Raw genomic sequence first — 17,050 nt, forward strand, 5'->3', positions numbered from 1 at the left:
TTCTCCACAGAATCCTGGAAGGATTTTCCACAGAATTCTAGAAGGATTCTCCACAGAATCCTGAGAGGATTCTCCACAGAATCCTGAGAGGATTCTTCCCTGCTCCATTTAGTAGTTTCAAAAGGTTATGGGCCCAGGAGCGTGTTCCACAGTATGTATCGAAAAGGACCGGCCGCATAAGGCGCGGAGTCGCAGCATGGGATCCTGATGGATTGGCTGTCATGGAGGTACGTCAGTCTTATAAAGTTGTCGAGCTTTTTACGTTCTTCCATTTCAATGGTAAAATATTCTGCTTTGGATCGCTAAAGCGTCGGAATGTTACTGCCCTGGGGGAAGTTTTTCATCTGAACTTTGGTTTCGTTAGTTCCAATTAACAAGTTTCGAACCACAGAATCAACCATTGAACTTAGAGAATTGACTAATCTACCAACGGCCCTAAGAATTTTCCGGAATTCTTCACCATTGCCTACTGATATGCTGCCATTCGGGACTAGTCTTGTTTCCGCTTTGATCACTTCCCGTCAAAAATCTTTCTTTATTAGAACTAATAATAATAAAAACCATGATCATGATATTCCTAGCCCGTATTCTTCAACCCCTTTCTTCTAACACACATTGGCACTTGATAAAGAAAATTAAATCAAACTGAAGTCCGGCAGGATCATGAACCCGCAACCCGCCTCAGAACCTTTTGGTTAAAATCACTTTCTTGTTCCTCTAACTCGACTTCCATTCCCTTCCCTTCATACCTGTCTTCTCATTAAAATCGATATGAACACGAACAGATTCTAAATCGGACTAACTATTGCGGAGATTCCGAGGCGTCCGGCACGTTGCAAACCTTCGGGTTATCTATCGCCCACGAGGTTTTCCGCGTCCGACACCATAACCTCCAAATCCGACGGCAGTGGATCGTCTTCAGCGGCGGCAGCCGCTCGCGTCCTCTTCGGCCACTCGAATCCGGCCCCGCCTGGACCTCGATCGTCGCAGGATGACGTGTGCGGCCTGCGATCCGATGCACTCGGTTTCCGGTGCACTTTGACATTCAGCGAAGTCTGCCGGGACAGATGCTGCGGATGGCCGGACGGTTGCCTGCTACCTATACTGCTGCGGCGTTGAGCCGCCGAACCGCCGCTACCTCCACCACTCAGATTCGTACTGCTGGACGTCCGGGAGATTTTCTGCTTCTTCATACTATTACTACTGTTGCTATGGCTACCACCGCCGCCATCCGCCGGCCTAACGCTGGTGCTGTGCCTCCGCCCGAGGGGCACTTCCGGCGCTTCCTGATTGAGGTACTGGCTGGACGAGCCGGAATGGCGCTTCATCGAGTGCAGATTGGACGCCGACCCGGAGTGGCGCTGGTGCAGGCTGATTGAGCTGGAGCGGCGCTTCTCGGCGAAGCTGTTCCGCTTGCTGCTGGCCTTGGCCAGATTCGTTGTACTGGACCGGATGAGACTTTCGGTGCTTTCGCCGCCGAGCGCTCCTCCGTAGGAACGCCGGTGCTTGTCCCGCTCTCGGCTGTTACTATTGCTATGACTACTTCCGGCGGCGGCCAGATTCGAGGAACTGCCACGCAGACCAGACGAGGTGGGCCGGATCTGGCTCACCGAGGTGATCGATGGGTTCCGGAAGTGGGATCCGACGGGGTTCATTATGTTGCTACCACTAGCACTACGGTTGATGCGGAAGGTGGCTGTATTGATGGGGGGAGGCACTGAGTTTGGCAGTTCGGTTGCTCCACCGGGGCCACCTTGGAACGTCACGTTCTCGTAGACGTGCGTCTCGGACGATGGCGAAGGCGGAGCTTCGGGTAGATTGCGCGGGTTGAGGGTTTCATAGTTGGGTTCCGACAGAGGGCTAATAATTGGGATGGACTCGTCTGCTGGTCGCACCAAGATGGCCGCTCGGCCACGTGGCACTTCAGACTGGATGGCCGCCGCAACGCGTTTCCGGTCTACCATCCGACCCTTCCGCTTACCGACGGGGCCAGCCACGACGTGCGTTTTGACGGAAGGGTCGTTCTTGGATAGCTTGAGACTGAACTTGAAGGGCGGCTTGTAGACGACCTGCAGCCGCACCTTTTCGTTGATATTACCAACGGATTTGGTCTTCACCCGGGTCTTCTTGGGCGACCGGGGCTGCTGTTGGGATATTGCGTTAGCAGTGGCCGCTGTTAAATGCTCCGGAGTAGATTGGCTTTTGTTGATGATGTTCGTTACTTTAGACGCGTGCTCGAATTGGTTCGTGGCGTTCGTTACAATCGGCGACTCCAGAAGCCATCGATGTACCTTCCCAAAGGTATTCGAATGAGCGTGGGCGTCACTTCTAGACGAGTAGTCGATCACTTCTTTGTGTTTGGATTTGGTCTTTTTCTTCTTCTGTTTGGTGACGGGCTCTTTGACGGGAGATTCGTCCGAAGGATTGCCGGGAGTAGCATTCGACCGTTTCTTCTTTTTCTTGATGAGCTTCTTCGGACTGTCGGTGTTGCCGCCGGCAACCGTGGTGGTCGTGGTCGTTTTACCGACGTGCCGTTTGACTTGCTTTATGACTACCGTGGCGGGGTTGCTCGTTGACGACCTGGACAGATGGAACCGGTCCTTGGAGCTGGATGGAAGAACCCCGGCTGAGTTTCCGGCGACTGTCGCTGCGGTCGTGGTTACCGCCCCTCCGGGACCGGTGGCTGTCGCGACAAGCTGCTTCGGAACGGATTGACCCGGCGGGAGTGGACCCGTTTTCGATTTGGACCGCTCGCCGCGAACCTTCTTTCTCAGCGGTACCTTGGTCCGGACGGCCGTGTGCACTATGACGCCGTTGTTGTCCTCCGGCAGGCGAACCGTCTCCGTCGTTGCACTGTGGATAATCGTCACCGTTTTCAGCTTCAGGTTCGTCCTCTTGCCCAGTAGTTTTGCACTCAGAATCTGCGGATGGAGGAAGTAGAAGAAAAGGATTTTAAAACACGGAACAATACAGGTTGACGATAATCTGAAGTCTAGCGAACTGTGGAATTGTAAGCAAGTTACTAGCAAAGATACTGGGAGTTTGGTTGTGAAGCCGTTCCAAGGTAACCTTCAACACTCACGATAACTCTCAATATCCAGCGGAATGTCTTTCCAATTCCGCACGGAATGGCGGATCTTCTAAGAACCGGCGGTAAACGAAATAAAATATAACTAAATTGTCAAAGAAACTCGACCAGTGACAAAGAACTTACCAATAGCGCCAAGACGATCACCGCGATCAGGGCAACAGCGTACCAATTGGATATGACCCACTTCTTGAAGCTGGCGATGCTCTCCTCCGACAGTAGAAGCTTCCTCAAGGTGGCCAACGGTCCCGAGGGATCTACCTCGCGACACTTCTGCGACACGTCGCAATAACCATTGTAGTCGTTGCAGGGTGTTCCCGGTTTGGCGTACATATCCGGCACGTCAAACGGTGGATCGTTCCAGTCGAACGAACTGAGACACGGCTTGTCTTCGCCCGGAAGCTTACAGCACAGCTCGCAAGCCCGAGCGGCCGGATCGTCCGGCCCCACGGCACACTGGCACGATTCGAGGCCGTACGCCAGGCAGATCGATCCGGTGCACTCGCCCATGTAGCACACGTACTCCTTGTTGCAGATCGTCTTGTTCGGTTTGTTGACCGACGGCGGGCACAGCGGCATACTGCCGTCGCAGTACGCCGGATCACGGCATCCGTTGTCATCACGACACTTGTCTCCGGTCTTGAGGGTGCACTCCAGCGTACAGCACGGACCTTGCGACGGACTGCACTGGGCTCTGCGATTATGAAGAGGATAGGTTAGGATCAGATCGTAGGAGTGTTAGTTAGGATACTTACTTTGGAGTTAACGTGCAGGGTTTCTGGTCGAACCGTGGATGCCTGGACATTGGGTAACAGCACGAATCCTTGCAGTCCTCTTCCCAGCCGCAGTCGCACTGCTCGCCGTGTTCCACGACACCGTTTCCGCAGATGGAAGCTTGTGGTTCTACGCGAATTTCACAAAGAAAGCAGAGTTAGAATTCCGAACCTAACCTAGACTTCGTAACAACTTACCAGTGAAGCAACCCTTGGCGCTGCGAGCCTTCGCATTCAGCACCGGTTCGATCGCCTTCAGGGAACACGGGCTGAAGCGGTTGTTGTTCCGCTTGTCGCCGGATGTGGCCCGGGCGAACATGATGAAGTTGCCGTCCTCGCCACCCGGTGTGCACTGCTCCGGATCGTGCTGCAGATGAAGGAGGGGAAAATGAGGAGAGGTTAGTGTATTGACGGTTTATGTATTAGAAGGCCGACTCCTCCATTTAGGACATTTCTTGGGACATTTGTGCCATCATCCACAAATGTGAGTCAATTCCAGTTGCTTGGAGATCTTCCACGCCTCCACAACTGAAATTGAGAGGCCTGCAGTCAATTCCACTTCTTCGATCGATTCATCTTAGACCTCCAGTGACGATGGTTATTCCCACCGGAAACTTTGACCTCAACACCTCGTCGTAGGATGGAAAATTGCGGGACTCCTGAGGTTATGTAAAAGCAATTTCAACCCTCTTCTGTTTTGTATAGAATGCCTCCGGGAATTCCTTTAGGAGCTTCTCCGGGAATTTCTCTAGGAGTTTCTCCTGGAATTCTTCAAAGAGTTCTTCCAGAAATTCCACCGAGAATTCCTCTAGGAATTCTTCCAGGAATTCTTTTAGGAGCTGCCCTGAGAATTCCTCTAGGTTTTTTGTTTTGTTTTGGGAGGCCACCGAGAATTCCAATAACAGTTCTTCCGGAATTTCTCCAGGGTTTTCCAGTGAATTTCCAACGGGGTTGGCTGAAGGAATTCCACCCAAATTTATCTAGAAGTTTCACCGACATTTCCCAAAAGTTCTTATAATGTTTTCCTGGAGTTGCTCCGGGAATATAAATGGTTCTACGATTTTCCCGGGTGTTCTAGCACAATTTATTCCTGGAATTCTTCCGAGTATTCTCCCAGCGATTGATTATTCTTCCTGGAATTGTAGTAATTCCTCTGAGATCTCTTCCAGCAATTCATTCGTAAACTGCTTCAAGAGTTTTCCATGAAGTGTTCCCGACAGTTTCTATGAGAATTCTTCAAGCCGTTCATTCAATAAATCTTTCAGGAGTTTCTGTGCGAATTGTCAAGAGATCCTAGAAAATCTTTAAGGGATTCCTACAGCACTTATTTTAATAGCTTTTAAGAGAATTGTTTCATATAGATGCTTTAGGAATTTGTTCAAGTATATTTCCAGAACTTTCAATGAGGGTTTGTGCAGCAACTGTCCCGAAAATTCTTCTCTGTTAATACTTCGAGAAGGTCATCTAAATTCTCATCCTGACGATTATCTCAGATATCTTCCAGGAATTACTCTGAAAACTGCCTCAGAAACTCCAGCAAGAATACCTTAGAAATGTCTGAGGAAATTCATCTATGAATTGCTTCTGGTATTCATCCAGGAGTTCTTACGGAAAGCAGTCCCATCTTTTTCTGGAGGTGTGGAGCAAATCCAAGGAAAAATTCATATTCCTAAAAGTATTCCGGAAGAACTGTCGATACATGTACATGACATGAAGAAATCAAATGTAAAACTATCTCGATCAAAATGAGCGACACTAAAGATAACTCCCCATAACACAATTCGGAAGAACTCTTGAAGGAAATCCTGAAATAATTCAAGAATTGTTAAAATTCATGGAAAACGTTCCAAAGGTGAATTTCTGAAAGAATTTAAAGATAAACTTCTGTACAAATTCACGAAAGTTTTGGTTGAACTTTTGAAGATATTCCCAGAGGAACTGCTGAAGGTGTTTTCGGAAGAACTCTATTAGAAATATTAGGGGGAACTGCTGGAGGAATTCTCTGAGGAACCCCTGAGAAATTCCCAGAAAACTTCTGAAGAAAATTTCGAAGGAATACCTGTAGTAATTTTCGAAAAAACTCTTGGAAGAATTCCCGGAGGAGCTCCTGGAGAAATTTCAAGAAGAACTACTGCAGAACTTTCAGGAAATAATTGTGAAGTCCTTCACGAATTTCCAGAGGAACTCCTGAGAGAAATTTTCGAAGTAAATCCTTAAGGAATTCTTGAAGCAATTCTCCGAGGAACTCCTGAGAGAGTTCCCAGAACTAATTCTGAAAAAAAAAAAACCAGGAGGAATTTCTAAAGAAAGTCTCAGAGAAACTCCTGAAGGAATTTTTGAAGGAACTCTTGAAGAAATTCCAAGAGGAACTCCTTGAATTATTTTCGGAGGTGCTCTAAAAGCAATACCCATGAGAATTTCTGGAGATATTTCTGGGATATGAAACAATTGGAAGGGGTACACCTGAGGGAATTCCCGGAAGAACTCCTTGAGTGATTCCTAGAAGAACTCAATGTTGAGGAAACCCCTTAACAAAATCCCTACTAAATAAACTTCTGAAGGAAGTGCTGTAGGAACTCCTGAATTAATTCTCAATCAATACTTGGTGGAGCGTTTCCAGGAACTCCCGGAAAAACTGTCAAAGCAATTTCCAGAATAAAAAAATCAGAGAAACTCCGGATAGACTTTCCGGAGGAACTCCTGAATGAATTCTAAGGGAATTCCTCAAGGGATTCCTGGAGGAACTATTAAAAGAATGTCCGGTAAAACTTCTTAAGGAATGTCCGGATAAAACTTGAGATGAAATTCCCGACGATTTTTTGGCGAAACTCTTGGAGGAATGAGTATGTCCTAGGAGGTTCTCGTAGAAATTTATGAAGGAGTTCTAATAGAATCTTATTAAAGAAGTCCCTGGGGAACTCCTGTACATTAATTTTCGGTGAAACCCCCGAGGGACATTCTCGAAGTAACTTATGGAAAAAAAAAACCTGGAAGAACTCCTGGAGGATATCCTGATTAAAGTCTAGAAAGAACTCTTGATGACGTTTTCGGAGCAACAGTTGAAGGAATTCCCGGGCGAACTCTTGAAAGAATTCCGGAGAAACTTCCGAAGGAATTCTCGAAGGAATACCTGAAAGAATATTCGGAAGAACTCCCAGATCAACTCCTAAACACAGAAAGTTCAGGAGTAACTCTTCCATAAACTCTTAATGGATCTTCTGAAAGAAAAAAAACCTAATTAATCCACCTAGAGGTGATTGCGCTTTTCTCGTGCCTTCGAAACCCCGACAAAACTCAAGTAACACGTTAATGAATATCGCACTTTCATACGTTTAACAAAAATCCATTTCATGATACCAGAAATTATATCGTTTATCTGGCTTTTGATGTTTGAGCCTTAAAATATTGTGCGCCATCTTGGATATTCTAGTTACCATTTTGGACTCCAGACTTCTTCGCCATACCCGAAGTACCCATTGCATTGCTCGAACTGGTTCTCCGGGCTTGTGGAGACACTCGCGACGAAGTAGCGATCTTCGGATGTAGTTTTACCACGTAACTAGAACGCGACGAGGTTAGGGTTTGAAACACGTGATACGCGGGAATGGAACACGTTGCTTTATTGCAGCGGTAGCGACAACGGTGTTTACAGCGTGGAGATGTATACTGTTCTGGACACAATGTTTTTTTTTTTTGCGTCGGGTGATCAGTGGAGAGAGTTTTGTGGGGCTATCTCTAGATACTCTTCTCTGTAGTGGGCTTTAAAGTTAGTGAGAATGAGTGTTCTAATTCATAATTATGAATGGTTCCTAACACCCATGTTAAAAGGTTCTAGAGCCTTAAACTCCATTAAACAGTCGCCATTTTGGATATTCCGGTCACCATTTCTGAACTCCGGACATTTTCTACATATATCATGATTTTGGATTTTGGAGCCATAACCTCCATTAAACAGCCGCCTCTTGAATTATGAGCGCCATCTTGGATATTCTGGTCACCATTTTTTAAGTCCAGACATCTTCGCCATACCAAATATATCCCATATTGCTGGGTTTCAGAGCAAAAACTCTATTAAACAGCCACCATCTTGAATTTACAGCCGTCATCTTGAATATTAGGCTGCCATCTTAAATTGTGGGCCAACATCGTGAAATTTCTGGTCTTCAGTGTTGATTTACGCACAAAATTTGCCAACCATGCTAAAGGCTACAAAAATCGCCGCAGTTTTGATGTATCGCATGATGGGGCTTAGTTCAGTTTTATATACGGCCATTTCTAACGGTGCTGGTCCGATCACTGAAATGGCCATAACTCCGGAACGCCTTGACCGATCCGAACCATTTTCAATAGCAAACAATGTAGTAAAATTCCTGTTCGATTCAAGCTAAAATCCGAAAAATCGGCCAATAGGAGGTGCCTTAAAGGTGAGTGAACTTATTTTGCGCACAGACATACATACATACACACATACAGACATCATCTCAATTCGTCGAACTGAGTTGATTGGTATATGTGACTTGAACCTCCGAGCCTTCTATCGAAAATTCGTTTTTTGAGTGAACATTTAGCCTTTCAGGTACGAGAAAGGCGCAAAAAAGGGAGGGATTTTTTAAATAACTTCCAATGGACACTGTATACAGTGAGAGTAATGTGTTAATTCCAAGCCCCATTCATTGGTTCACTGTGTACTTTCGATTGCTCAGGTCAATCACAAAGTAGCAACTACGAAATGTGCGGCCAACTATGCTCTGCTCATGCTCTCATGCAAAGGTGATGTTCCCAACAATTCTTGTATGATTCAAATTATAATTTGATGATAAGGTAGAACATGGATTAGAAGATTATACCTCGGCGACGACCTAGGGCCAGAGCGACATAATGTAGATGTTAGATTAGATGATTTCTGTCAGAAACCGAGAGTAGTTGTGGCAGCCATTTTTACTTATAAAATGCTGCAATTAAAGTTAGACCCATGTTTTCAATTTTCATGTTTTCTCTAAAAAACAATTTGGAAAGAAAATGTCAATTTGGTTCGATTGACCCGATCATTTTCACGTCGGTCCTAACAAGTGTACCTTAAGTATAATGTACACCGAGAGTTCGAGTGTCACTCACATCGATTCCCATTTCGGCCTGCATCATCGTCCATCGGAAATTCTTTAATTTCCGGCTTGCAAAATCAGGTCGCAGAGTGCACACTTTTAGCGAGAAAGCACTTCCTGGTCATGAGTAATGAATGATGATAACTCTAAACCGGACCTTTCACAGTCACTAGTAGGTATTTTCCTTGCTCCGAGTTTCTCCGCAGGAACCAAGTCGGGAACGAAGAAAAGTGAAATAACGACGCTCGCATCGTTTTTTTTCTATAGAGTGTGACGATGAGGATCACTTCATCAAATAGATTAGTAACACTGTCGAAAAGCGAGAAACACAGGCACTTGTGTTAGCAGCGCACCTTACAGAAGAAAGTAGAACTAGTCATGTCAGTGTAAGTGAGACACTTAGGGGCGATTTCTTCACTCTGGCTTAAGCGTTAAACCAGGTTTAACTATATGGGTAAGCCTGGCTTCCCGGTTAAGCCGACGTGAAGAAATCGGCCCTTACACTTGTACATTTTTTTATACAGATATTTCTGTCTTGAACGAGGACGTTATTATATCGATATGTGACAGTTGATCGAAATGTTCGATCAAGAATCTCATCGATCAACTGTCAGTAGACATTTACATAAAATGTCACATCGTCTGGGTCTGATCCCCTCTAGAAATCGAGGCCCACTGGTGACGGTCGCCATTAGATGGCGTAAAATTTTTAGTTATCGCCAACTGCGCAACAGGTTGCACAATGGGGGTCCCCATTGTTCTTCCGCGCGTACACAAATGGCGGCCCGGCTATCTGTCAGCCGAAAATTTATGAATGTGATTAGAGCCCGGCACGGGACGGTGCGCTCCACCCCAACCGAAGGTGATTTGCTGCCATTGTGGCGGGTGCAAGTGTTTAGGCGTTCCAGCGATAAAACATCACGTAGTCACATGCCGGGTGTCAGAAATAAACAAAAAGCAGTACAAAAAAGCGATACAAAATTGTTCTTCATTTACACCATCGGAAGAAACAAGCCGCGTGATCTAGGGGGCTTAAAAACGTTGAGAGAAAGAATGAAACAAAAACTGAGAAAAATGGTCCAGTGGGGGTGGTCAGCTGGAAATTTATGACAATCATTATTGAACCATAAATTGCTTCCCTGGTTTGTTCCGGCGGGAACTTTCGGTGTTTTTATACGAATGGCGAGGTCGTGTCGATTTTCCACGTTTAGCACTGCCGACGCTTGAAGCAGCGGGTCGCACGTGGCGTTGGCACGCCAAAATTTATGCTGTGGACGGTGCAGCAGTAAGTAGCTAACAGTATTTAGCACTTGAATTAGCAATAGTCAACACACCGTGAACAATTTTCGCCCAATCACACTCACAAGTTGTGTTGCCAAGGTGATGGAACGCCTTGTAAATACTCGGCTTGTGCAGCATCTAGAAACTGAGGGGCGCCTGGACCATAGGCAGCGCCTTCAGACCTGGCCACGGCACGGAATCATACTTTGCTGAGATGAAGCGTTGGAGAGAAGAGACCACATCGAGTTGGCATCACTAGACTTGGCCAAAGCCTACAACAGAGCCCGGATGCCGGGAGTCATACAGCAGTTGCCGATTGGGGAGTAACGGGTCACTGTTTGCACTTCATCAAACATATCGCTGCTCCCTTTAGGGAGTCCAAAATTGGTCGGTGGTCGCTTCCGTGGAGGTCGGAGTCTGCTTCCCAAATCGGTTTACTGCTTGTTTGCGTGGAGGCTAGAGCGACGCCTATGGCCGATTCTATCAGGTATCAGTAGGTCGGCTCTAGAGGCACGTTCTCCTCCATTTGGGAAATTTGTGCCATCGCCATGAACACGAGCCTATTCATCATTTACCTCACGGAGAAGGGAAGGAAAAAGGATAGGACAGGGGAAAGGACAGGTAAGGGCAGGGCCGGATCTAAGGGGGGGCCGGGGGGGCCCGGGCCCCGGGCCCCCACATTTTAGGGGCCCCCACAAAAACCTTTTTTGGTTGCTAACATTAGCTTTATTTTTCATTTTGCTCAAGTACTGTTCGAAAATAAGGAAAAACATTATTGGTCATCTCTCCGAGGGGCCTCCACATCCACTCGGGCCCCGGGCCCCCACAATCCTTAATCCGGGCCTGGGTAAGGGAATAGGATCGTCATACACGCATAAGCGTACCACAATGGGTTCACATAGCGTCCTGAAAAGGACACTGTAATAACGCATAAGCGTACCGTAAAATGGGGTATCTTTGATAATGCGGGTAACTTTGATAGTGCGACAGGCATGGTATAGTTTACCTTATAACTATGATTCCTTTAACTTTTAAGGAAAAGGCAAACGTAGATCAAAACTATACATATGAAAGACCATCTTAAACAAATTTTCATTAAAATCGAGTTTATATTTAACTTTTTGGGCTAAAAATAAAAATTGATGATATTTCTGTCATTTGTCAAACCCTTCAAACAATCTGCTGTACAGCTCTGTTTCAACCATTTTTTCAATGAATGGCCTCTTATTCTCGGTAGATCCATTATAGTAGATTCAAAATCTGGCCTTGAATCTCTTAACGAAGTGCGTTTTTGCAAACTGGACTCAATTTTGTAAATTGGGACACACATCTCCATACACCAATAAACGCCTAAAAGTATGCAATGCACTTGTAATTTCATGTAGATAAATCTGTGTTGTTCAAAATTTGTTAATAGAACATTTAAAAAATATGTATAAAATATGTTGATGTACCGTTAAAAATATATTTTTACAAAGATAATGATTTTTGATATCTAAATTGACTGTGTTTTCACTCAGTACTCCACAAACTCATTTTATATGTAAAATTTAGTAAAAAATCAATGTTTTGATATAAAAAAATCTTTCTGGTATATTCCACAAGGCTACTCTCATCATGTTCATACTCCTAAGATTTCAATATGTGATTATATTTTAAGATTTTATGTGTTTTTCCGGGGACTATCAAAGTTACCCCAAAATGGAAATCTGAATCTCGCTCATATGGAAAACTCAAAGTCACCCAAAAGAATTAAAATCATTAAATCTATCAATTGCAATTGATAACTGATACCCCAGTACTTGTTTTAAAAATATAAAAGTAGAGAAAATACTGTTACATGGAAAAATAATAAAATAATAAAAAACTATCAAAGTTACCCCATTTTACGGTACCTCAATAGGTTCAAACAGCGCAGAAAGCGTACAGAAAGCCTATAGCTCTTTACCACAGCCGGTCAAGAACAGCAGAACGTCCTGAAGATTCAGGTTTCTGAATTCAGTTTCACTTAATAAGTGTTTTCCGAGTACTCGGAAACGCAGTTGCGCAAAAACTGAACAGTTGCATATTAAATGGTACGAAGTTCCATAATCGGATTCACAGCTTTCACAGGCAAATGAATCAGCTTGCTGAATATTCGCCATGTGATAGCTGAGCCGGCAGTGGCCAGTCAATGGTTTGACCAGCATGCTGCAATTCTGCTTAGACAGATTAGTTAGATACTTCGCCACCCCCAGAGAAGGCTCAGTACAATACAATTTTGTTTGACGACATGACTCCAAACTATTCCAATATTGTCTGTGCTGAGTGGCAGCCCAGGTGTCAATCTGAAGCTTTATCCAACACTTGGATACCGGAATAGCTGGCTCAGGGCCAATGAAGTCATGTGATGCTCCAGTGCGAATGAAGAATGGCCAGGTACTCATACAAGGTGAACAGCGCTGAATTCAGCTCCTCGATTTGAGTTCGACAAGCGATAACTATCTTCGACCTGGAGTTGGCCGACGCAAGTGCTTTAATAGCAGCCTGGCTATTTGAACAGAAGTATATTACTTTGCCCATTACGTGCTGCTGAAATGCTGATTGCACTCCGCACATAGGAGCAAAAATTTCGGCCTGAAAAACGGTGCAGTGTCCACCAAGTGAGTAAGACTGATACAGCCTTAGCTCACGAGAATAAACAACAGCACCTGCTCGACCTTCGGGAAGGGAGCCATCAGTGTAACATACGATGCCGTCTGAAATACTTCTCTCCAGATAACCAGATGTCCACTCTTCCCGGGAAGGGAAATTCGTGGAAAATGTCCTATATGGAAAATTACAAGCAATTATAAGATCACTTGGAGCAAGGACAACTTTGTCCCAATTCACCAAAAGTGGAAACAACTTGGTGTGTGTTGAACTGTGGTTCACAGGAGTGTCCTCTAGTAAACCGAGTACCCATAGGCGGCATGTGCAAGAAAGTGCTTCTTCTTTGAGATGAATGTGTAGTGGGGCAACGTCAGAGAGAACTTCGAGCGCTGCTGTAGGAGTTGAAGAGAACGCTCCAGACATCGCCATTACGCACATCCTTTAGAGATGGCCTAACTTTGATTGGACCGTTCTCACTTCGCCCTTTTGCCACCACACAAGACATCCATGGGCCAATATTGGACGAACCACAGTTGTGTAAATCCATTTGATATACTTGGGTTATAACCCCCAAGTTGTACCAAAGGTTCGCTGGCATTGCCCGAAGGCCATATAAGCTTTCTTGATTCTGAACTCAACATGAGGTGTCCAGGAAAGCTTGGAATCAAGAATGACTCCAACGTACTTCACCTGTTCAGTCACATTGATTTCAGAATCAAACAGACGTAAAGATCGAACACCATTACGGTTTCGCTTTTCCGTGAAAAGAACAATAGATGTTTTACTCGGATTAACTGAAAGGCCATATTGGCGACACCAACCCTCAACTACCTGAAGAGCGTTTTGCATCAGGTCGAAAAGGGTGCTGATGCACATACCGACTACACAGCACAACATTTTTTTTTTGTCTCAAGAGTAAACTGATGTGTCTCCGAAGGATTTTGGGCTGCTGAATCCGAATCCGGGCTCAGATTTGCTCTAACACGTCACAATTTTGAGCTATACCTCAATTTATAGGGCAAAATATGCAAATTTGGGCTTTTTTGACTGCAAGCCATTGAGCCTGGAAATGACACATTCCACGCACTTCTACGCCAAGGGTGTGAAATTTCAAAGTGATTGTTTTGCCCCAAGCTTTCCAGCATATGAAAAAGGGTAGGTTCAATCTTAGGAAAATCATTTGTTTTACTTAAAATTTGACTGGTAACGTATTTAAATAGCTAGGTGAAGTAATAGCATTTTATGTAAGAAAAATGATATTTTTCATTGATAATTTTCAAATATGGCTGCTTGCATGTTGAAGTTTGAAAACATTATACCTATTTTTTTGGTGTCAGGCCATTCGGCCGGAGGTCATTAGGCCGAAGGCCATTTGGCCGAAGGTCATTAGGCCGAATGGTCATTAGGCCGAATGGTCATTGGGTCTTCTTCTTGCCGTTACGTCCCCACTGAGACAAAGCCTGCTTCTCAGCTTATTAACTGAGAGCTTCCTCTGCAAATGACCATTTTGCATGTGTGTATCGTGTGACAGGCACGAAGATACTTTATTGATGCTGAATCTACTGATATTTTACCCATGAATTTTTCCTTCTTTTAAATATAGGCTGTTCTTTCTAGTATCATTGCTGAAATAGTTTTTGGCGCTGAAACTGCTGATATTCAATTCATAAATTTTTCCTTCTTTAAAACATAGGCTATTCTTTCTAGTTCCATTGTTAAACTAGTTTTTGTCAAAAATTGTTGGAAAAGGTAAAAACAACGGCTAACTTTCAATTCGTCCTGATGACCATTCGGCCTAATGACCATTCGGCCTAATGACCATTCGGCCTAATGACCATTCGGCCTAATGACCTTCGGCCTAATGGCCTTCGGCCTAATGACCTTCGGCCTAATGACCCAGCATCTATTTTTTTATTAATGCAGTATAATAATGTATATTTTATACACCAAAAGGTAACTTTTCATACAAATGGGTTTTGACAAGTTTTAAGCACTTTTTGCAGTAGCCGCAATTTAATGGTGTCCCGTTACGAAAATAGCACATTTGTTGTAATAACGAATTTATTACGAACTTTAGAAAATTAATTTTCTGGATTCTCTTAGTATTCGTGGAGACCTTTCTTCCAACATATGGGTTACCTTGATCGATGCGTTATCCTAGGCGTTACAATGGGTACGTAGAGATGGTGTCCCGTTACGAAAATTTTAAAGACTTTCATAAGTGGATAAATAAGTTTCGTTTGATCAAATATTTACCCCAAAAAACGTTACCATGATGGAATGATATTATAGGGTGTTTATATTCTCATTATCCTTCTTGGTGTAACACCCCTACTGGAACAAAGCCCGTTTCTCAGCTCATAAAAACTACGTAAACAAAGGGCAGGTATTTTGGTGGATCAGTATAACAACTGATATTTTATGAAGTTTTATGGTGACAACATACTCTTTAAATGCTATAACCTTTTTAACATGTACTATGAATTACCACCATGATGATAAAAAAGTTTATAAGGTATGCGCACAGCAAAATCTGGCCAAAGAAAATCAAGCAGTAATAATTCATTCCAACTTATTCCCAAACCAAAAGCAATTCATCGTAAAAAAGCATTAATTTACTTTAAATCAACATCAAGACATTGCTGATTTGACTTGTTATATCCGTCATCACGAGTTTTGAGCTTGAGTCCTTCCGTAAAGTTTTGCACAGTACCTTCGACCGCATGCCAAGAAATTTTTACCACCTTTGTGTCAAAATCAATCTTATTTTTCGATGAAAGCTGTCGTTCTTGACATTTTTTGAAGGTTCCAATTCACGGTTACTCAACATTTTTCAATTGGGTTGAGTTTTGAAGTGTATGAGATTTTACGTTTTTTGGAAAAATGCAGTACAAATTCTACATAGTTTTCTGCATACAAACGCAAGCATTCTCCGCCAAAAACAGGGGACAAAAATCAATTCAAATCAATACACAATATCTAAGCTTTTGAATAAGGGGTGCCAGCCATTTTTCCCGACATTTCCCGTAGTGAAAAAGATGATTTGCTGTATATGTATTTCTAAAAGTTCGGTTTTTCAAACCACAAATTCATATTGTTGACCAAACTATGTATGTCTTGCCAAACTTCGATTTTTTCTTGCTCTTAAGTTGATCTGCAACCTTTCCAGGTTGTAATGATGTATAGAACCGAATACTTGAAAGCTAACTTAGGTCTGCGGGGACGGTCGCTTTAATGTACATTGTCAGATTTTCAGCACGTTTGTGCAAAAACTTTTCGAGGACTTCTTGTTCCCTTGACTCTATTTTAAACACAATGTCAAAATATATCCCGAAGTAAATATTTTTCGATTCCTTACACAATAAGCTTTCATTTGCGCCAGAGATTGCCACGATTCGTTGAAAATAGAGAAATTTCTATCCAAAATGCGGTGGCTAGATTTTGCTGTGTGCATACCTTAGAATCACACAACATTCAAAACTTGAAGATCCTGAAGTGATGGTTGGCATTTCTTCTTTACCCCATTAATCACCGTATAACTCACTTTTATGACGACAAACATATTTTGAAGCTTATGTTCTTATTGAAAATTAAAAAAAAATGTAAAATGCATCACGAAAATGGCGTTGCATTACTTTTTGTGACAACATAAATTAGTAACCATTGATTGAAAGTCTAGCGACCTCCCTCTTGTCATTTTGATTGTCAACCTTTTTTTCTTCTCGAAATCCTTGTATCGTTACTGGTTGTCGTTAGTTAAATATCAACGGAAAGCCCCCATAATCCCATCCCTTCTAAAAAAAACATTGTTCTCTCTAACCTTGACCAAACGGTGAGTTTTACGGTTCCCCAAAACTAACATAGTAAAAAGGAAAAATCCCCTAAAAATGTAAAATTTATTTCAAATGAAATCGGCTCCTTTATTCCCAAGGCGCATGAGCCTTCAAATAAAGTTTTAAAGTGCGACATATGCTTGAAAAGATTGTTCTGAATGAATGTACTGTAGATATGTATCATTGCATCTTATTCGGATCATTATAATGTAGAATGTGGAAAAACCGCGAAGATAGATACTCCGCACAACCATAGTTTTCAAGATACAATTAACCTTCACGTACCCGACCCTCGATAACACATTTTCAAAATACTGGCATTTCGTCAATTTTCCTCCGATT

The 17,050-nt window shown here is 43.6% G+C and overlaps 1 protein-coding gene across 1 annotated transcript in view; it reads right to left on the bottom strand.

Annotated features, from left to right (window-relative positions):
- Positions 1-202: 202 nt before the first annotated feature.
- LOC109621728 (uncharacterized) overlaps positions 203-17,050 on the bottom strand; it is a 634,920-nt gene continuing 618,072 nt past the window's right edge. Inside the window, exons 10-13 of the mRNA XM_062847117.1 lie at positions 4,060-4,228; positions 3,844-3,991; positions 3,215-3,782; positions 203-2,921 (exon numbers count right to left, since the gene is read on the bottom strand). Of these exons, the coding sequence (XP_062703101.1) occupies positions 849-2,921; positions 3,215-3,782; positions 3,844-3,991; positions 4,060-4,228 (2,958 nt within the window). The 3' untranslated portion in view covers positions 203-848. The remainder of the gene's footprint in view (positions 2,922-3,214; positions 3,783-3,843; positions 3,992-4,059; positions 4,229-17,050) is intronic.

The sequence above is a fragment of the Aedes albopictus genome, chromosome 1 (assembly GCF_035046485.1).
Source record: "Aedes albopictus strain Foshan chromosome 1, AalbF5, whole genome shotgun sequence".
Classification (NCBI taxonomy): domain Eukaryota; kingdom Metazoa; phylum Arthropoda; class Insecta; order Diptera; family Culicidae; genus Aedes; species Aedes albopictus.